At 43.0% G+C, this 23,309-nt stretch overlaps 1 protein-coding gene across 4 annotated transcripts in view; it reads right to left on the bottom strand.

Annotated features, from left to right (window-relative positions):
• The window catches only part of LOC119952435 (oligophrenin-1-like), a 205,463-nt gene that overhangs the window by 126,254 nt on the left and 55,900 nt on the right, over positions 1-23,309 (bottom strand). For all 4 annotated transcript variants that reach the window (XM_038776185.1, XM_038776182.1, XM_038776183.1 and 1 more), the window contains exons 2-3: positions 16,015-16,110; positions 3,129-3,190 (exon numbers count right to left, since the gene is read on the bottom strand). In XM_038776185.1, coding sequence (XP_038632113.1) covers positions 3,129-3,190; positions 16,015-16,110 — 158 coding nt within the window. The remainder of the gene's footprint in view (positions 1-3,128; positions 3,191-16,014; positions 16,111-23,309) is intronic.

Raw genomic sequence — 23,309 nt, 5'->3', positions numbered from 1 at the left:
ATGTCAGAGGTAGGTTCTTTACCCAGAGAGTAGTGGGGGCATGGAATGCACTGCCTGTGGAAGTAGTTGAGTCGGAAACGTCAGGGACCTTCAAGCGGCTATTGGATAGGTACATGGATTAGGGTAGAATAATGGAGTGTAGATAAATTTCTTCTTAAGGGCAGCACGGTAGCATGGTGGTTAGCACAATTGCTTCACAGCTCCAGGGTCCCAGGTTCGATTCCGGCTTGGGTCACTGTCTGTGCGGAGTCTGCACATCCTCCCCGTTTGTGCGTGGGTTTCCTCCGGGTACTCCGGTTTCCTCCTACAGTCCAAAGATGTGCAGGTTGGGTGGATTGGCCATGATAAATTGCCCTTAGTGTCCAAAATTCTATGATTAACCTAGGACAAAAGTTCGGCACAACACGTGGGTCGAAGGGCCTGTTCTGTGCTGTATTTCTCTATCTCTATTGGCTGGCGGTGGGATCTTGTCAACAGGGCTTTGCATTTTATGCACCCCTCACCGGGAAATCCACAGCGGGGGACTGCCATCAGCAGGAACGGAAGATCCTGTCAGTGAGAACCACCGGAACATTCCGGCTGATAGAGGTGGGTGGCTGCCCATCAACCTCTCTGGCACCGAAACGCAATTATTAAAAATATGGATTTTAATTCCTTAACGTTTTTGATTTTTTTGGAGCGATTTTAGAAATGCTAATTTTATTTTTTTCTCTCTTACTTTTCCTTGGTCTTTTTACTCTCTCCCAATCCAATCTTTCTTTCCCTCTCCATTTCTCTTCCTGTACCTTATTTGGAGATGCCAGCGTTGGACTGGGGTGAGCACAGTAGGAACACCAGGTTCAAAGTCCAACAGGTTGGTTTCGAATCACTAACTTTCGGAGCACTGCTCCTTCCTCAGGTGAATGAAGAGGTAGGTTCCAGAAACAGATATATACACAAAGTCAAAGATGCAAGACAATGCTTTGAATGCGAGCATTTGCAGGTAATTAAGTCTTTCCAGATCCAGAGATACGGGTAACCCCAAGAGGTGTGAATTGTCTCAAGCCAGGACAGTTGGTAGGATTTTGCAAGCCCAGGCCAGATGGTGGGGGATGAATGTAATGCGACATGAATCTAAGGTTGTCGCGCGTCCTGAAGGACGCCTTGAAGAACACTTACCCGGAGATCAGAGGCTGAATGCCCTTGACTGCTGAAGTGTTCCCCGACTGGAAGGGAACATTCCTGCCTGGTGATTGTCGCACGATGTCCGTTCATCCGTTGTCGCAGCGTCTGCATGGTCTCGCCAATGTACCACATTTCGGGACATTCTTTCCTGCAGCGTATGAGGTAGACAACGTTGGCCGAGTTGCACGAGTATGTACCACATACAGGGTGGGTGGTGTTCTCACGTGTTATGGTGGTACCCATGTCGATGATCTGGCACGTCTTGCAGAGATTGCTATGGCAGGGTTGTGTGGTGTTGTGGTCGCTGTTCTGAAGGCTGGGTAGTTTGCTGCAAACAATGGTTTGTTTGAGGTTGCGCGGATGTTTGAAGGCAAGTGAGGGTGTGGGGATGACCTTGGCATCGTCTTGCAAATTTGACTTTGTCTACATATTTATATATATTAATATATATATATATATTTCTCGAAAAGCTAGTGATTTGAAACAAACCTGTTGGACTTTAACCTGCTGTTGTAAGACTTCTTACTGTACCTGATTTGACATTGAATTAATCTCCTTCATTTGTCCCCTTTCTCAGTCTTTTCAGTGTTTTCTCTCCCCAATCCTGAATTCCCATTTGGCACAGAGAGAGCCTGCTGATTGCTCGATGACTCAGGTCCAAGGTGCCCTCTTTCATTGCCTCACTGCTATCATTCTGACCTCCAGCAACTTTGGGGGCAGGCATTTTTTGAATGAAAGGTTGCAAGAGCAGCTGCTGTTCAAAGTTCTGCAGCAAACTCTGGCCCTGAACATTTTAATGATCACACCACCAAATCTTGGTGATACAGAGCTTGAATATTGCTGAAAAGAGAGAGACAAGTTGTCAAATATTTTCATCTTGCACTCACCAGGACAAGGACAATAATACCAAAGTTCAAACAAGCAACCACAGCCATTTATAATACAGGAAAGCAGTTGGAATGTTGGCCAAGACGTTGTCATGGAGACACCAACGGGGATCTAATACTCCCAAGGCGTCCTGGCAATTCAAAAAAGACGCAAGGCTTGAATTTATTTGTTTTGCTTACAGACAGACTGGGTCCCTGTGTGTAAATGTATATCACTTCTAGTAGGCATAGATTTTAGGAGTTCGACTGACCATCTTCAGTCGGTTGTGAGTGTAGCTGTTAGCGTACTCAGGAGTATTCAGCAAGTGCTGCCCAATCATGGAATCACATCTGACAGCAAAGGTTTCTCTTGGATTTTGCAAGCATGAGATTTAGTTTCCTGTTGTTTTCTCCGTGACAATGCCTTGGCCAATCAAAGTCAAATTGCCAACCAATCAGCACCATTTTTTCCTGCAGTCTAAATTGTTCTGATCGTTTGAAATATAGCATTCCTCCATTTGTCCTGATGAGCTTACGATGCAAGCCTTCGACAACGTGTCGAATCTTTCACTAAAATCGTTCACTAAAACAAATCTTTTAGTGGATGGGATTTTCCAGGATCACCCGGACCCGCCAATGGCAACCCCCCTTGCCATGGGATCCCCGGTGGCGGAGGGTATGAACAACGGGAAACCCCATTGACAGTGACGGGACCAGAAGATCATGCTGCCGGTCAAAGGCAGACCATCTCACCGCTGCAGTACATGCCGCAGGGAGGAGGGGGCGGAATCCCACCCTCTTATTTAAAAAAAATAATAAAGTACGACCTAGCATTTGGAGAAAACCAGGGATTCACAAATTGCTACCAATCTACAGAATTCTTTGCCCAGCAACAGAAATTGATCGCACTAACCTCAGAATCTGCCATGGGCATTGATATCTAACAGATCAGTATTCCCTGATGGAGAGATTAAATGATCCCTGCCACATACACTGTGGCACATACATTGATCAGGGAAGCAATCAATTTGTTGGCTAATTTAGATAACCTTCGACATGCTGCATCTTTGTAGGTATGGCTTGAAGTAAACTGCTTACCATCATTATTCTTTCGTCTTCCACATCCTGCAGTAGTTCTGCAAACTCCTTGAAAGATTCAGCTGAAAGAGACAAGGAAATTAACTGTGAGGATCAGAGCCTGTATCCAGAGGGGGTATTTCAATAGGAGTCCAGCTATCAATTGTTTAGCATTCCTAGATCGATCCTGAAACATGACATGCCAAATGAAAATCACTTTTCAATAAGGAAACATGTTATATGTTAAATCATAAATACATTAAAAGCCTATTGGTTCCTATTGTGTTATGCTTCTTCACATGGCATAAGTTGCTTCCTTGATGTGCACTCTGACAAAGGAAGGTTCAGTCTTGGAGATAGGTTTAACACATTTATTGAACAGTTAACAATTCTCCTCCTTGGGTTCGACTCTCCTGCTAATGTTATTATAGTGACACAATCTAACTAACCAGTCTGCTCTAAGCCATGCGGTGGATGTGATGCTTCCTGACCTGCCCCTGTCTCTCTGAGCGTCGCCTATGGAAAGAGAAAGAGCATGTGTGCCCTGTCCTTTTATACAGGTAGCCCCCTTGTGATAAGTGTCACCTCTGGGTGTGTCTTGACTGCCCATTGGTCGTGTCCTATCTTATTGATCTATTAGTTGAATGTCTGTGTGTCACAATGTCTCTGGTACTCCCTCCAGTGTTTATTTAGTTCTAGTGTATCTACATTAACCCCTTGTGTATTTACAGTGCCCTAGTGTATCTACATTAACCCCTTGTGTATTTACAGTGATGCATACCACCACAGTTCCCTTAAGCCTAATTAGTGAAAATTATTCTCCATCCAGTTCGAAAAAGTAAACTTACAACTCTTAGTAACATGTAGTACTAAATCTTTCAAATTACCTCCACTTGCCATCTCTCCCAACTTTCCAGCCCGCTAGTTTTCTTGTTCGTCACCACTCCCTCAACCCTTTGCTCAGCAACCCTCCACCACTCTCCATTAACCTTCCCAACAATCCCCCCGAGTCTTCTGCACCCACTGCATGACCACATCAACAGTCCTGCTCTTCCTCACCTGCCTTTTCCTTTTCCCAACCTTGGCTGAGTGAGGGCTTGTTGGAGAGACGCGAGGAAGGAGGAAGAGAGCGAACAAGAGAGAGACAGGAGCTGCAAGTGGGAGAAGCAAGTGGAAGGTCAGTGAGCTGGTTTGTCAGGGAGGGAGACGGTGAGTCTGGAGGGTCAGTGAGTAGCCGGTCGGGGAGGGAGACGGTGAGTCTGGAGGGTCAGTGAGTAGCCGGTCAGGGAGGGAGACGGTGAGTCTGGAGGGTCAGTGAGTAGCCGGTCGGGGAGGGAGACGGTGAGTCTGGAGGGTCAGTGAGTAGCCGGTCGGGGAGGGAGACGGTGAGTCTGGAGGGTCAGTGAGCTGGTTTGTCAGGGAGGGAGACGGTGAGTCTGGAGGGTCAGTGAGTAGACGGTCGGGGAGGGAGACGGTGAGTCTGGAGGGTCAGTGAGTAGCCGGTCGGGGAGGGAGACGGTGAGTCTGGAGGGTCAGTGAGTAGCCGGTCGGGGAGGGAGACGGTGAGTCTGGAGGGTCAGTGAGTAGCCGGTCAGGGAGGGGGACGGTGAGTCTGGAGGGTCAGTGAGTAGCCGGTCAGGGAGGGAGACAGCGAGTCAGAAGGGTGAGTGAGCGGGCGGGGAGCGAGTCTGGAGGGTCAGAGAGCATTAGTATGTTTTATTTGTAAAAGAATGAGTATCCTAGGGCAGCACTGTGACGCAGTGGGCAGCACTGTGGTGCGGTGGTTAGCATTGCTGTCTCCCGGCGCCGAGGTCCCAGGTTCAATCCTGGCTCTGGGTCACTGTCCCTGTGGAGTTTGCACATTCTCCCCATGTTTGCGTGGGTGTCACCCCCACAACACAAAAGATGTGTAGGGTAGGTGGATTGGCCACGCTAAATTGCCTCTTAATTGGAAAAAAATAATTAGATACTCTTACATTTACTGAGTATCCTCAGTAACTGTTAAACAAAAAAAGGGCAACAACACTATTAGGAAACATGCCAAATTTACCACCCATGCCAAAACAAGCATGTGCTATTAGAGCGGATTTCAAATGGCGAATACCTGTAATATATTAGATAATTCATTCATGTCTGAAATTTCCCCACGTGTGTTTGACTTAAGTGTTGATTAACTTAATATAATAGAAAATGGAGCTGGACAATTATCGTAGGAAATGAATGAAGGTGATGTTAAATAATTATAGATGTGATTCACAACAGCTGAAATCCCAAACAAAATCAAAAAGGTGGCGCTGACTTTCAATTACATATTTAAGATGGAAATTTCATTCCAAACAGTTTGAGAGTTCACATTAATTTAGATCAGGCAGACATTAACAGTCCTCAGATGAATAGAAGAGAGTACATATAAAATCTGACATTGTACCCTTCCTAAATGGAAGACAGCCAAATTGAGAAAATCAAAGAGGCACCCAGAGCTGCCTCATTTAAAAAATGTGTTCATCAAAGCCAGCAACACCCTCCTGAAGAGGCTGGGGTACATAATGACAGAGAGCTACCTCCAGTGATTGGTAAATGTCAGGATATGGGTAGGAAAGGAAGACAGGTGCTCACCCTCCCAGCCCTCTTTGGAGAGGAACAAGATCAGTTTTTAAGTAAGAAAAAACACTGCTGAAAGGGAGACATACTGTTGAAGTTTTTCATCTTGCACTCATCAGGTTAAAGGCAAGCTGCATCAAATAGTAGTGGTATTGTCGCTGGACTAGTAATCCAGAAACCCAGAGTCATGCTCTGGGTTCGAATCCTGCCATGGCAGATGGTGAAATTTGAATTCAAAAGGCGACCATGAAACCATTATCGATTGTCGTAAAAACCCATCTGGTTCACTAATGTCTTTTAGGGGAGGAAATCTGTCATCCTTACACGTGACTCCAGATCCACAGCCAAGTGGTTGACTCTTAATTTCCCTCAGTGATGGACAATAAATGCTGGCCCACCCAGTGACACCCACATCCCATGGTCGAATCTCAATCTGTTTTTCAGTAATGTTGGTGGAGCAATAAATACTTGGCAGATCATTCGGAATAATTCCCTTGCTCTTTGTCAAAATAATGTCTTAGAATTTTCAACATCTTCCAGAGGGGACTGATGGTTTAACCTTTTATTTTTGTCAGACATGCATCGATGCGAGTGCAGTACTGTCATTGGTGCACTGGAGTCAAATACCAAATTTCAAACAATCACAATAATTTATGCTACAGGAGAAAAAGGTGTATATTGGATGTCAAATCAATACTGACTGGCCAAGGTGTTGGCATGAAGTAAGCAATGGGGAACTATAGGCTCCCTAAGTAGCCTGGTATTTTCAAAAAGGCGCAAGGCTTGAACATATTCTTTTTGTTTGCAGAGAATTAAAAATTTGACTAGTGTCTCAGGTCGGTGATATATCCCTCACGGAAATTGGTTCAAGCCCTACCCCAGGAATGGAGCACAAAACACAGGCACTCCAGTGAGAGTGCTGCATTGTCAGAGACGCTGATTTTCAAAGAAGATGCTAAACAGAGGCCCCTCAGGAAGATGTAGAAAATTCCTTGGCATTATTCTGAAGAAGGGGAAGGACGTTATTCCTAATGATTTGCCCAATCTTTATCGCACAGCCAACATTACTGAAAAAAAACATTGGGCCAGATTTTCATTGAAGCGGCCATCACATTTGGATGGCCACTCCAATACTATTTACGGACTGGAGTTCAGCTGTACCTTCCAACTCGGGTTGGGCGGGAATCATGCAGTGTGATGGTTTCACAAGTCCATCGGTCAAATTCCCGGCCCAACTTTGGGGGGGTGCCTCCCAAAGTATGACACCCGGAGATCGGACCTAATGGGCCATTATCCTGTCATGATCATATTGTTATTCGCGGAACTTGCCGTATGCAAATTGGCTGCCACATTTCCTACATTACAAATGGAGACTAAACTACAACTGAAACTGCGTTTTTTAAATGTAGTGATGTTCCAAGGTCATGAACGGCACTGTATAAATGCAAGTCTTTCTTCGTCCCAAATTGCTCAGAACACCACTAAAACAGAAATTAGGAGAGTAAACTCGATGAGGTAAAAAGTAGTGCTTGGGTGATGGAAAGTCAGGATCTTGAAAGATGTTGAGAGAAAGTGAAGCATAGGTATTTAGTGCAGCAGTTTTGGGTGTCCTAGAAAAGAATAGAAGATAGAGCGATGTTATTACAGTAACTCTTTTATCAGCCACCCCTTCCAGTAGAAATAGTTCCAGTCTCAGACCCAATCATGAATTATTTAACCAGTTGCAGGTCCCAACAATCATGGTGTTTGATTATTCAAAATGGCGGCTGGTTGCTGGTCACATTTATGTTTTGCTGAAGAGTGAGGTAATTTGGACATTCTGAATTCTCTCTCAGTGGACCCGAACAGGCACCGGAGTGTACGACTTGGGGATTTTCACAGTAACTTCATTGCAGTGTTAATGTAAGCCTACTTGTGACACTATTAAAAATTATTATCACTGTAACGACATCAGTATTTTGGGTTTTAACTGCATGGAAATTTTGATCCTGATATTTGCAGTCTGCAGAGACAGGGTGGCAGGGGGCACAGGTCAGATTATGGTGGTACTCAAATTTAAAGCAGAACCTAATCAGTAACCTACACCGAAGAAACATCGAACATCAGTTTGCTAGGCCGGGACAACAGCTTGAACTTTGTTGAAGAAATGAAACGAGATCAGTAAGCCTGTTTGGAAGCAAAGCCTAACACTTTCCAAAATCCCACTTCCTCATTCTCGGTCATACATAGATAGGCACACTCCTCAAAAACAAAAACTGGAAGTTTTATTGAAGGAAGCTGTCAGCAGATTTCAGATTGAGGAAGCACGGTCAGACATGCAATCTTGCATTGCGTTCATCAATTGACTGTCTTTAGGAAGGAGCATGGGGAGAGGGAAGGGGGAAATGTATTACAGTGAATGACAGTCACGTGCATGCTGTACCAGTGCACATTTTTAAAATCACAATATCACCTCTAGCAACTGGTTGTAAGGGTCTTGGGCAGTCTTGATGCAGTCCCAAAGGGACACAGACCTCCAGCTTCAAATTGAAAACAAGTAGTTATGTCACTGATAAATGCCCAAGTCAAGCTGTGTGAAGAGGAAGTTCTGAGATGCACAAACAATTTTGTGAATGATGAAAATAAGTTTTTGTTCTTTCTTACTTCCTTTTCTCTTGGCCCCGACTCTCCTGTCTCCTCCCCTTCTACTCAGCCATTCCCTTATCTCTATATCAATATCCATGTCTAGAGCAAAATCTTTACTCTTTTCCTTCCTAGCCATTCCCCATCTTCGGGGTACAGATGTAGGCACATCTGGTTTAGCCAGCACCTAATCTAAGCTGGGCCACAAGAGAGTCATCAAACAATTGTCCCAAGTGCTCTTTCTCCACTACCAACCCTTAAACTCTGCTTTCCCTCCATAAGCAAGTGTGAGAAGCTCATCGGCATTAGTCATTAACTTTACTCTTTTCCCCCTTGTCTACCAAACCAGACTGCCCTCTATGCTCTCACCTGAAGTTACAACTCTTTGGCTTCTCTTCTACCTGACCCCATGCTTTTGAGCTAATCTGTCCCAAGATCCCCCTCCAACTCCCTTGACTCCATTTCTGCTGATCTGTTGATCACCCAAAACTCCCTTACCCACATGAGCGGACATCAAAAATTATTCCCTGCCCTCAGCCCCTGTTCTTCTGTCATCATCAACTTCCTCCTCTAAAATTCCCACAATCTTTATCCTTGTGAATTACTGCTGCAATGACATTGCACTAGGCTGTTACTGTTGAACTGTTATTTGCATTATTATTGCATTGTTAACCAATTATTACTTAATCATATAATCACCTTCAATTATTAATGAATTGTTATTGTATTATATAATAATTTATTTATTGAATAAGAATACTTCTAGAAAGTTTGTAACACAAAGCTTTGCCCGCTCCATTGTTGAAGGCTGTACTCAAACAAGTGAACCATTAAAGACAATGTGAATGAGTTCTCCTCTGCACTTATTTCTATCCTATAGCATTTCTTCCTTAATTTCTATTTGTTATTTGATTCATCTTATTAATCTTTCGAAGAATCAAAAGGGGGGACTGATAGAAACCAACCTTTTATTATAGGTAAAAAGGTTTAAAGGAAGAAATTATTTAAAGAAATCATATTAACTAAAATTTTTAATCAATATATATTAACCATAACAGTAAGAAAAGGCTGACTGCTTATGAATTGATAGATAAGCTGATAAGCCAATGCTAGAATTTGCAAGGACAAACTGGCAGAAAGACTCTTTGTTTTAGAGAACTGGACTAATCCAGTTCCGTGTCCATGGTAACAACAAGTCACCCCATAGTAAAAATCTTTGGTGGGAAAGGTTTTCTTTGAGTGGAAAAGTACAGAAATCGTTTATCTCTTAATTTGACAGACAGCCACTTCAGCCAAATTAAATGAATTATAGATAAGTTAAAACCAATCACAGCTGCAAAAAGGATGAAATTTTAAAGATAATAATCTTCCTTAAAGTTCAGGTATCGGGATGGGAAAGCCATTCTAGAATCTATTCAACCTATCTTCTGAAACCTATTCTATCTGCTTGCTTTGCAAAACCGCTATTTTATTCTATTTTAAACTGTGCAGCCTTTTTGTATTGTGTATCTTGATTTGAAGAAATTACCACAAGCTATCATTGTATTTTGAATTCAACAATCTGTATTTGCGACAGACAATCATTCTGATTAGCTTGCTGCAGGGATAGTCAGAATGTCTTAAACTTTGCACTTGAAAATTGAAGCGCACCAGTAGACACTACTAGCTGACAAAATAAAAGTTGCAAATTGCTTTTAACCCAAGAAGCCAGTCTTGAATCTCTGTTATTTGGTATATGGTACATTGTTACAGGGATACGAATAGACACAGAGATCCCACAATCTCCAACTTCCTTTTCTCTCCAAAATTGTTGAATGTATTGTCTCCTCCCAGTTCCATACCCATCTTTCCCACAACTCCAGATTTAAATCTCTCTAATCAGGTTTCTGTCCCAACCACAGCACCAAAACAACCCAAAGAAAGTCACATATGGCATCATCTGTGACCTGCCCGAGGAGCTTGTCCTCTCTGTGACCCTTGACACAATCAACCACACCATCCCCTCCTTCAGCACCTCCCATCTAGACTTTTGGGACCTCTTGTGAAAATTGGAGGATTTTAGGAACATTGGGACAAGTTGAAAATTAAAGGCCGGGGTTACTGTAGTTGATATGTTGCTTTTTAAAGAGTTCTGGTCTGCAGGGCCTGGGTGGTTTTAGCAGCCAGCAGGTGAAATTGATGAAGGAATGTGTTTTTCAGTCTGGACTAATGCATAGTCCTGGGCAAGTCCCTGGGGGGTAATGTGCTTTCAAGTCCCTGGAAAGTCAATTTGATTTTTAGCTTGGGGAGATGAGGTCACTGCTGGGTGGAGCTTTGAAAGGTAGAGAGGCAGGGAGTTTGGAGAAGCTTTGAGATAGTGAGGAGCTGAGTTCTGATCTACCTGATCCTGGGTCCAGTTAAAAAAAAAAAGAGTAATAATATTTTAAAGCAGAGCAGCCATGTCGGAAAACAAGGAAGAGGCTGAAACAACCTAGTTGAAGCAGCCATTTGAAGATATTCAGCCAGAGTCTGAAGGGGTTCGAGTCTGAAGGGGTTCTAAATAGCGGCAGAATCTGTTCTGTAATGCAAGTATTACTTTATGGTTTAAGCTGGATTGAGAGCTGCATGTTTATTTTCTTGGTGTTTTAATAGGAAATTGAGTAGGAGTGTTAATGTGCTGTTCTTTTCGGGTGTGAATTTAAAAACTATTAATATTGTAGGTGTAATAAAGTTGTGTCAGAAATATAAAAGCCCTATTTTTTCAAGCAAGCACTCCTGGAATGAATTTCTTCTGCACAGTTTTAAAATAAACTAAAATATTGGGAGTTTCGGTCCAGTGTCCGAGCCACTGTCAGGCTCTGGTCTGAAATCGTAATATCTCCAAACAATGACAAGTTCAATACTTTTTTTAACCACATAAATTTTCCACTCTCCATAAACTTCGGCTCATCGAAATTCAGTTGCTGATATTCAATCCTACGCCAGATCTTGCTCACCCATCAGCAACATTTTCAGATGGCTCCTGGTCTCCCAACGCCTCAAATTTAACATCTGCATTTGTTTTAAATCCCTTAATGCCCTTTCCATCTTCAATCTCAAACCTCCTCCAGCCTAGAACATAAGCTCCAAATGTTCCATTAATTCAAGTAGAGCTTCTTGAGCATTCTGTGCCGTCTTTGCCCCAGAATTAATGGCTATGCATTCAGCAGCATTTATTTCCCTCATTAAACTCTCCTTTTCTAATAATAGAAATAAGACAGACTTGCATTTATATGGTGCCTTTGATGAAGTCCCAAAGTTCTCTAAAGCCAATGAAGTACTTTGGAAATGTGGTCACGACCAATTTGCACACAGCAACATCATAAAAGAAATATGTTGTAGCGATGCTTATTGAGGGATACATATTGACCAGGACATCTTGCATAATTCCTCTATCCGTCTAGTGCTCATGACAACTTTTATATCTAATAGAGTGTACCTCGGTTTAACATTTCAGTCAAAAGACAGCAACTTTTGGTCACTTTTCCCAGTATATACTTTTTCAGTTCAGTGTCCATTTATTTTGCTTTTGGAATTTCTTTTCTACATTGAGGGCACAGTAGTCATTGTTCATATTATTAAATAGTCAGCATTGCATTTCTTTTCTTGGGCACTCACACACCCATCTCCAAACAAGGAACCAATTAAAAATCTACTCCCCAAGCCAATCTTTGCAGACAGAAAATTACAGGATTCATAATTTAGCAAATGCAAAGTCCCTAAGCTAAGCAGTTTCTTCCAGTCCTGCTGTGTTGAGTGCGGTTGGCTTCTGTCGAGTCTGTGGATTGGACATTCTTCTGTGATGTGGTGCATAGTTCTCTGTCTCCCACAGTCATACAGGGGGCGGACACTAATGTCCCAGCTGTGGAGGTTGGTCAAGCAGGGGCCTTGGCCGGTCCTGAACCTATTAAGGGTGGACTACTCTTTCCTTGGGAGGCTACGGCCAGGCAGTTGCTGGGTTAGGTTTGAGACCAGATACTTGTTTGTCATGTCCAATGATTCCCATTCATTTGTCCAGATAGAATTTGCGTTGAAGTCATGTGTGGGAGGGTTTTTCCAGATTGACCTTGATGAAAGTCACACCTTGGGTGGGCTGAATGGATCAGCATGAAGTGGCAGTGGGGACGTTGTGAATATTTTCTATCATTTTATGGGTTGTTCCAAATCGGCAGAGAGGTGGAGGAGTGACATTTTCCCAGGACAAAGAGCCAAGGGAGTGGTGTTGAGCATAATGTTCCAGTACGATGCACAGATTCATCAAACCGCACCAAGCCAATTATTGCTACCATCACTTGAAGATATTTTGCGTAGGTGTAGTGGTGAGACTGAGTCATTGTACGATCTTGCTGTTGGGTAATATTTGTTCAAATATCATTCATTCACAATCGTCCGCAGAAACAAGCATCCAAGGAGGGTGTGCTGATGCAAATGGTTTTAGACATCTTCACTACCTTGCAATCAGGCTCTAGGTTAGAAAATAGCATTGGCCAGCTGCCAAAAATAATATGCTGCTTGCAGGAACTTTGTAATTTCAATAATGACTGCTCAAGGTCTCAGTTGATTACAAAGGAACGTGTGTTTAAAACAACTGGGAGAGGGGAGGAAAATACAAGTCACGCTAGAGAGAACCAGAACAGACAAATGCTATGATTTCAAAGGAAGAAAACAGGGGATTCAGGTGGAGTACAATGAGGAAAATTATAGATACAAGAACGAATAAGAAACGGACTAGCATTACAAAATTCAATAAACGTTGGCGAACCATGCAATGGAGGAAAGTAGACCAAAGTTCAATAATATAAATGAAGCGGTCATGTGAACATTTTGGAATTTGAATGGGTGAATTGGAGGGAGGACCAAAAAATGTCCCATTTAGTAACCTTCCCATTGAACTTGGGTGGCATCAATGATAAGGCTGCTCTTTCTATAATGGTGCAACCTAATGAGTAAACAGCTCTAGGGGAGTTGAGTATGGCAGTGAAATTCATTTTGGATTGCTCCAGGAAAGAGTTGACAAAGGCATAATGGACCAAATGGTCATTTTCTGCACTTTCACCTCTATGGTTCTTTTCTTGTTCCAATGTTTCTTATGCTCATTATCAATAACCACTTTCTTCTCATGAAGAAAATAACAATCAATAGGAAGATCATTTTTTGCAGCTAACTTAGTTGATTTTTATTTTATTTTTGCTGATGGGATATCTATTTAAAATTGAACCATGCTCCGACTTGGCAAATACAACATTTGAATGTTGTACAGTAGAATCTGTAATCAGGCACAAGACTCAAACCCTGTTTGCCGAAACCCATTGAGATTAATTCCACATGTTTTCTATAGTTTTTTGGGGATGTAGGTGATAATCCTTTGCTCGGTTTCAATTATCTGTAACCAAATAGGAAAGATGGACTGGGACCTAGACACAGCTCATTGGTAGACACCACCTTCCATGATAAAGAAACACCACAGTCAAATTTTAGAAAAATTTAGACATCAAATACATAAAAGTTAAAATCCAAGTTAACAAGAGCCTGCTCTAAGCAATGCTGTGCTGTCATTCATTAGATTAATCATCAGTGGTTATAAGGATCATTTGCGGACTTGTACAAATCCATCAGTATAATATGAATGTATCTCAACTTGCATTTATAGATTTATAATTCAGTTGTGAGATGTGGGCATCATGAGCCAGGCCAGCATTTGCTGCCCATCCCTAATTGCCCTTGAACTGAGTTCAGGGGCATTTAAGCGTCAACCACATTGTTGTGAGAATGGAGTCACATGTCAGCCAGACTAGGTAAGGATGGCTGATTTCCTTCCCTAAACATCAATAAACCAGGTGGGGTTTATTTTACGACAATCGACAATGGTTTCTTGGTCAACGTTAGACTTTTGCTGAATTGTATTGAATTTTAATTCATTTCAAATGTCATCTGCGGTGGTAGGATTGGAACCCAGATCCCCAGCGCATTACTCTGGGTCTAGGGGGGGGTCGGTTAGCTCAGTTGGCTAGATGGCTGATTCATAATGTGGAACGACACCAATGGTGCAGGTTCAATTCCAGTTCCAGCTGAGATTTTGCACAAGGCCCTGCCCTCTCAACTTTGTCCCTCACCTCAGGTCAAACCACCACCAGTCAGTTTCCCATATTGCCGATTCTCTATGGACAGGGGACTCAGCCTGGAACCTTTATGATTTGTAAAACCAATAACCTCTGAAGGTGCTGAGCCTCGGGAGTAATGGTATTGTCACTGATGGAACCATCAATTCAGCGAACACGTGGAGTTGGATCTGAACAGAGGCTTTAATACACTTACAATAGAGCCAGCCTATTCGTCGTTGAACTTCAGGTGAACTGGCAGGCTGGCTCTAAGGCACTGATCTTTATACATCGGTCCCAGGGGGAGGAGTCCTGGGCGGAGCCAAGGGAGGAGCCCAGTACAAACTCTCGCGTACTCCCAGAGCGACTCCCCCTGGTGGTCGGATAGCGCAACTGCACTTACAATGGGTAGATAACAAACATATATACATGGAGTGATATTGGCAACTATATATAGTGTGAATCACATTCACCACAGTCACTAGACTAGTAACCCAGAGACCCAGAATGTAATGAAAAAAAAATGAAAGTCGTCTTCGTCCCAGAGGACTGTAGGCTTCTCCCCCTCTTTGGGAGAGAGAGCTGACTGGTGGTGAAAAACATTCAACTGAACTCCAACTTGTTGGACCATAATTTATAATTTGGATCGACCTCTCCTCTTCCACTATTAAACCCAGTAAGAAGTCTTACAACACCAGGTTAAAGTCCAACAGGTTTGTTTCAAACACGAGCTTTCGGAGCACGGCTCCTTCTTCAGGTGAATGGAAAGGCTTGTTCCAGAAATGTTTATATAGACACAGTCAGAGATGCCCCGGAATGCGAGCACCTGCAGGCAATCAAATCATCAAAGATGCAGAGAGAGAGGTAACTCCAGGTTAAAGAGGTGTGAATTGTCCCATACACCTCATACGCTGCAGGAAAGGATGTCCCGAAGCGTGGTACATTGGCGAGACCATGCAGACACTGCGACAACGAATAAACGGGCATCGTGCGACTATCAACAGGCAGGACTGTTCCCTTCCAGTTGGGGAACACTTCAGCAGTCAAGGACATTCAGCCTCTGATCTCCGGGTCAGCATTCTACAAGGAGGCCTTCAGGAGACGCGACAACGCAAAATTGCTGAGCAAAAACTTATAGCTAAGTTCCGCACGCATGAATGCGGACTCAACCGGGATCTGGGATTCATGTCGCATTACATTCGGCCCCCACCAACAAGCCTGGACTTGCAGAGGCCTACCGACTGAACTGGCTTGGGACAATTCACACCTCTTTAACCTGGAGTTACCTCTCTCTCTGCATCTTTGATGATTTGATTGCCTGCAGGTGCTCGCATTCCGGGGCATCTCTGACTGTGTCTATATAAACATTTCTGGAACAAGCCTTTCCATTCACCTGAAGAAGGAGCCGTGCTCCGAAAGCTCGTGTTTGAAACAAACCTGTTGGACTTTAACCTGGTGTTGTAAGACTTCTTACTGTGCTCACCCCAGTCCAACGCCGGCATCTCCACATCATGACTATTAAACCCAGCAGTTAATTGAAAAGACGTAGCCGCAGTTCAGTTCCTTACCAATGTTAATCTCATCGTCAGTCAACGTATCGCCAATAAATTCAAACTGAAATCCATTCAGACTCTGTGAAAACTTCACCACGGCTGAGGAGTAATCTGCAACGCAAAAAAAAACATGTAGACTTCAATGGTTTGAAAAGAAATAACAGCATCCTCGACACTCATCTCCTGCAACACCATACATTGGCAGCAGTCTAATGTGTGACAGCAGTTCAAAGCAATCTCTTTAATTAATGATAAGTCCAACAATTACAAGCCAGTCAGTTTGACCTCAGTGGTAGGAAAGCTTTCAGAAACCAAATTCTAGAAAATAATTAACAGTCACTTGGGCAAATGCAGATAAATTAAATAAAGCCAGCTGAAAAGTAAAAGATCCCGAAAGGGGGGTAGAAACCAGACGAACGTTTCCACTTGTTGGAGAGATTAGAATCAGGGGACATAGTTTAGGAATAAAGGGTCTACCATTTAAGACGGAGATGAGGGGAATTTATTTATTTCAAAGACTCATTGGCATGTGGAATCTGCTTCCCAGAAAGGTGTGGAGGAGACTGGCTGACTGAATTGATTCAAGGCAAAGTTAGACAGATTTGTGATAGATAAGGAAGACAAGACAAAATGGGATTGAGGTTACAACCAGATCATCCCGTACCAGCCTCCCCGGACAGGCGCCGGAATGTGGCGACTAGGGGCTTTTCACAGTAACTTCATTGAAGCCTACTCGTGACAATAAGCGATTTTCATTTTCATTTCATTTCATTTCATTTCATTTTCATCCATGATCTCTTTGAATGGGAGAGCAGGATCAAAGGGCTGAATGGCCTACTCCTGCTCCTATGTCTTGTATTTTCATTACATTTCAAAGTTTTCTCTCCTTGCTAAGGTCATTAGCTATATGCATGCCATGCCATACACCCAACTTTAAAAACAAAATGGTGCTGTGTCTTACTTCCTGTGTTCAATCTGCAAACAAATATCACAAAATCCCCTATTAATGTTCACGATCTTGGATATCAGCATCTTAAATGTGTCCTTCCCATTTTACATCTTAATTGTTTTTGATAATGGGCTCATTTTGCAAACTAATGCCAATAATGAGGAAGTTAACGGTAAAGGAGGAAGTTCGATCATTTTAGAAAAAGGGAAAGATTTTCAATCGGAATGTATGAATATCACCGAGGAGAAGAGGGCTGAATGGATTGGTAGATTAGTTAAGATCTATCAAACAGGGACTGTGTTATGACACCCTGGGCTAATGCAAGTCAATTCCAGCCCACTTGACCTGGAGTCGCAATGTAGTTGAAATTAACTCTTAATTTTAAAAATTCTTGAAATCTTTGATCTTTGGCTGCCCAAAGCAATCTCTTTAATTAATGATAGTCACTGGGTTTGTAAATTTAAACACAATTAGCTTATATTAATAACAATAACTATAATTAAATAGGCAACAAATACAACTGGTTAACTATTATCTAATCCCTCTTATCTGCCACCCCCCCCCCCCCCCCACCCTCTACATACACACACACATAATATATCTATAAGCACGCACAAGACAGGCAAACACAGAGGGGAAAGAAGGGTGTAGAAATAATACTAAAAGAAGATAAAAGTGTCTTTCAGATGGATGTCTTCCAGTTAGATATTTTCAGTCTAAGCCTCCAGTTGGATGTATTTGCCTTCAGCATGTAATGCCTTCAGGAAACATTTGGGAGAGAGCAAGAGAGACATACACACACACAAACTGACAGCCTTTCCTCTCAGCGTCCAGGAGCTTTCTGCTGGGTTCTCTATAAACACCCCCGCCTGGCAGGACCCAATTACTGTCTGTTGCCGGGCAGAATACGGTCCCAGGCCAATCCACTGGCCACCAGCCAACCAGTCAATCCGATTCCCTTCAATCACTTGGGTGCCAAAAAGTCAGAGTTCTTCTATTCAAAATCTAAATCCTCATGGCTTATATATTATTTTGCAACTTTTGACTTCCTCACTTTCTCTGCTGGACATAAATTTCTGTCTCTATTTAAACAAAAACGACACAGTAAAAGAAATAGGAAATAAAGGAATCAACGGGAAGGACCTTTCCAATCGGTCTGGAACTGGAATATTCTGGCACAACAGCCAATCAATAAAAGCCAACGAGTAGATGGACTTTCAGACTAACTAGAGAATATTTGAAACATTTTCAAAACATGTAAATACTGTCAAAAAGCCAAGTCACTATTAACCATATTATGATTATGAACAAGTGACAATTTGGGTTTGGTTCAAATCTAGTCTACACTTAGAATGAAGATAGTCCAGTGATGGGCAACCGAGGCTTAGTAAGTGGGCCATATGAGTGGCCTGCTTCATCTCAGTGGGCTAGGAGTTTGAAATCGGGTTTATGCACAAACTGTGACTCCAGAAACACTCTAAATAGTTCAGAACTATTTCTAGAAAACTTTTAATCATTTATATATTAATTGAGCAATATTAACTTTAAATGGTAATAACAAAATACATATTTACACTTTGGATACAGAGGGAGTGCATGGCTTGCACAGTCAATGTTGTGTGTAATCAACATGCACCTCACTTCACTGATTGTTGCCTTGGTGAACTTTGCATTTTTCTCATTTACAGGATGTGGGCATCTCTAGCTAGGCCAGCATTTATTATGTTTTTGCCTTGTAGGTGATGGACATGTTTTGGGGATGAGGAGGGGAGTTACCTGGTGCAGGATTCCTAGCCTCTGACCTGCTCTTTAACCACAGCACTGGCTGGTCCAGTTCAGTTTCTGGTCAATGGCAACCCCCAGGACATTGATAGTGGGGGATTCAGTGATGGCAATGCCATTGAATGTCAAGGGCAATTCACTCTTGTTGGAGATGGCCAATTTCTGCCACTTTTGACATGAAAGTTACTTGCCCCTTGTCAGTCCAAACCCGGACATTGTTCAAGTCTTGCTACATTTGGACATGAACTTCTTCAGTATCTGAGGAGTCAAGAATGCACAGTGAACATCCCCACATGTGACCTTATGATGCAGGGAAGTTCATTGATAAAGCAGCTGAACATTGGTGGGCCTAGGACACTAATCTGAGGAATCCCTGCAGTGATGTCCTGGAACTGAGATGATTTACCTCATAGCACCACAACCAATGTCCTTTGTGCCAGGTATGACACCAACCAACACAGATTTTTCCCCCGATTCCTATTGGCTCCAGTTTTGCGAGGACTCCATGATGCCATAGTCAGTCAAATGCTGCTTGGTGCCGGGGCAGTCAAGGTCACCTCATTTCTGAGTTCAGCTCTTTTGTCCACATTTGAACAAGGCTGCAATGAGTTGGGTGACCCCAACCATCAGTGAGCAGTTTACTGCTAATCAAGTGACACTTTTCATCACTGTTGGTGACCCCTCACCTCACTTTCCAGATGATAGAGAGTAGATTGATGGGGTGGTTTTTGGCCGTGTTGGATTCGTCCTGCTTGTTATGTACAGGATATAACTGGTGCACTTTCCACCTTGCCAGGTAGAATCCCGTATCGTAACTGTGGTGGAATAGTTTGGCCAGGGCTGTAGCAAATTCTGGAGCACAGGTCTTCAGTACTATTTCTGGAATATTGCCAGTATTCAGTACCTTCAGTCATTTCTGGACATCACTTGGAGTGAATCGAAAGGGCTTCAGTCTGACATCTGTGATGCTGGGGACCTTTCACTCAGCACTTCTACCTGAAAATCGATGGTAATGCTTCATCCTCATCTCTTGCACTAATGTGCTGGGTTCTTCCATCATTGCAGATCGGGATATTTGTGGAGCCTCCTCCTGCAGTTAGTTGCTTAATTGTCCACCACCATTCACAACGAGATGTGGTAGGACTGTAGATCTCACATCTGGCCAATTGATTTAGGCATCATAGGCCGCTTTGTATAGCGGAGCCAGGTTTGAACACAAATTGCTCTTCTGCCATTGACTGTAGGAGCCTCAATCTTCTGAAGTTCATGATTTTTGAGTCTAGCAAAATACGTATAATCAAATCTTTTGGCTGCCCCATACCACGATACCTTACCCACAAAAAACTTACTTTATCAGCAGACTGCAAGACAAGACATTAAATGCAACAAGGTGGTGATAATTTCAAACTATTTTTTTAGATAAAAGTTGTCTTGACATTGACAAAAAAGCAGTCAGCGTGACAACTTGTTGAGATGATGATTTTTGAGATCGATATGGGTAGTAAATGCAACAAAAAAAAAGTCATTCTCACACATAAATTAAAATGAGTGACTGGAACCATATCCAAGCATGTCAATATTGAAGCAGAGAGTGCTACTACACCCAGGGTATTATACTTCGGAGGCCATTCAACCTGCCTTGCTAGTTTGGGTCCATATTATAGCTGCCATGGTACGGTTTGAACTTCCTGGGCTCCAAGCCAATATTCCTTCACACAACCACCAAATAAATATTAACTTTGTCATTTATCTCAACTATTGTTTGTATTACCACGATGCCACATATGCTTGTTTACACAATAGTAAATACACCTCAAAATAACTTGCTGTATGTGAACTGAATCGCAAATTTGAGAGAGATAAGAATGGAAACTGTTTTTTTCACCGTCAGGAGAGGAGGGAAATATACAGAGCGAGACCTGGCTGTTCACGCCGGAGTGATCTTCTGATCCCACTGACGCACACTCCCGCCATGGGGTTCCCGGCGACAGGGATGGGGGTGGATTCAATGGGGAATCCCATTGACAGTGGCAGGACCAGAGGGTCCTGCTGCCAGCCAATGGCAGGCCCCCTCCCACGAGTAACATGTTGCAGGGAGACCAGAGAATCTAAGCATCAGTCTGGCAGGCCCCAGCAAGGTTGATGCTCTGGCTGCCATCAGGAGCTCAAAAAGCTGGAGGTGGAGGGTACTGTGGGGTTCAGCACAGGGTTTTCCAACAGGAGGGGCTCCTACACCCCACGCAAACTCCTGGAAATAAAGCGACCAGCCACTTGCCGCATTTTGTGGGCCCGCCATCACTGGCAAAATAACAATTGGTGAGAGGAGCCCCTTAAATAGCCATTAAGTGACAATTTAATACAGTAAATAGCGAGTTCAAGGGCCTCAGTTTGTCCAAGGATGGATAAGTCACCCAAAACCAACACCCGCCCTTGGCAAAATGCCAGGTGAAGCGACAACATCCCCCAACCATATCACCCAATTCTATTCACCCCACGCGCCCTCACCTGAAAGCCTGCTCCCAGGGCTGGGAGGAGCATTACATTCCAACCATTAAATCAAAGCATTGCTGATCAAAAGTGGTGGCTCCTACAGATCAGCTGCCACATTTACGTTCTACTTTTGAAAACGTGGAGATCATTCCGAGTCATTTTTCAACTCTGAAACTGATGATAATAATAATAACTTGCCACAAGTAGGCTTCAATGAAGGTACTGTGAAAAGCCCCTAGTCGCCACATTCCGGCGCCTGTTCGGGGAAGCCGGTTCGGAATCATGGATTGCTATAGAAGAAGTGCAAGAATTCTAAGTATTTTTGGGACTAGGTGAAGACCATTCTGCCCATTAAGTCAATCTCTATTTTGTTGGTCAATGCACCTATTCATTGTACTCATCAATCCCTTCAATCCAGTGAAAAGGTCTTTATGAAATCACTTCAGCATCTGCTTCAGCAGTGGGACACAAGTCTCTTATCAGATTATTGACAGACACAAATGTATAAAACACCAAGTTTCCATCCAGATTTCAGCACTGGGACTCCCCATTACCCTGAAAAGATTAGTGAATCTTTAAAAATTAAAAACAGTGATATTTCCATAAACAAATACGACACAGAAGTGTTATTTTATATATTTGCTTGGCCATGGGTGGAACAATCAATCACTCTGGACACCTCCCAGTACACTCCCCCTGAAGCTAGTGTGTAAAGTGCCAACATTTTGCTATGGCTTTATTTTTGGTTACCTCCATTTTTTAGGCCCTACACTAACTTGAGCCAAGAGGTTAGGTGTATGAATTATTTCTAGATGGTGTGTAAGATCAACGATGTAGATAATTAACCTGCCTACTTTCTCTTCCTCCCTTCCCTTAGTGAAACAATTGGGAACTGCGCTGTACCAGGGGAAGCAGACTGAGGGATAGAAGTATGTAGGGAGTATATAGGTGTGAACCCATATTCCACTACTATAGTGCAACATATTATTGTACCATGACACAACCAACGTTCTCTCTTGTGATCCCACACCATGCTGTGGATTAACTACAGGGGAGGTGGTGGACTAGTAAACCAGAGACCCAGAGTAAGGCTCTGGGAACCCAGGTTCAAATCCCGCCACTGTAGATGGTGAAATTTGAATTTAATAAAAATTTGGAATTAAAAGTCTAACGATGACCATGAAACCATTGTCGATTGTCGAAAAAACCCATCTGGTTCACTAATGTCCTTTAGGGAAGGAAATCTCCCATCGTTACCTGGTCTGGCCTACATGTGACTCCAGACCCACAGCAATGTGGTTGATTCTTAACTGCCCCCTCGAGGGCAATTAGGGATGGGCAGTAAATGCTGGCACAGCCAGTGACACTCACGTCCCATGAACGAATAAAAAAAAACTAAATGTTAGGCAGATGAAAGTGCACTTTGGACAGTATGCATTAGGTAAACATTGACACTGAATCCAAGACATTATCTAGCATAAATCTAAAAAATTGTTGTCAATGAGCCTACACTCAGAGGTACATTAAGATTCAACAATGATTCCATAACTGACTCTCCCTCTTCGTGAGAAACTGGCCAGTGCTTTCTCAGTCAAAGGAGGTGGAACAATCCAATGTCTGTAAGAGATCATCACCAATCAAACATTAAATATCAGACTGAAAGGGCAGCACGGTGGCCTAGTGGTTAGCACAGCTGCCTCACGGCGCTGAGGTCCCAGGTTCGATCCCGGCTCTGGGTCACTGTCCGTGTGGAGTTTGCACATTCTCCCCGTGTCTGCGTGGGTTTCGCCCCCACAACCCAAAAATGTGCAGAGTAGGTGGATTGGCCACGCTAAATTGCCCCTTAATAGAAAAAATAATTGGGTAATCTAAATTTAAAAAAAAAAATATATCAGACTGAAAGAGAAGACATAGGCGAGATTACAGGGCATAACTAAAGAAAATGCGATAGTTTCAGCCTTAGGAATTCTTCAAGTACAAGCAGAACTGAATGTGTGCAAAGCTGAAGGAAGGACAGCTGTAATTATTGACAGGTAGGTTACGATCCGGTACCTCCCCAGGATTAGATAGTTTAAATGCTGATCTTGCC

This window comes from Scyliorhinus canicula, chromosome 17 (assembly GCF_902713615.1).
Source record: "Scyliorhinus canicula chromosome 17, sScyCan1.1, whole genome shotgun sequence".
NCBI lineage: Eukaryota > Metazoa > Chordata > Chondrichthyes > Carcharhiniformes > Scyliorhinidae > Scyliorhinus > Scyliorhinus canicula.
The sequence above is the reverse complement of the archived record's forward strand: the minus strand, read 5'-3'. Positions and strand labels throughout refer to the sequence as shown.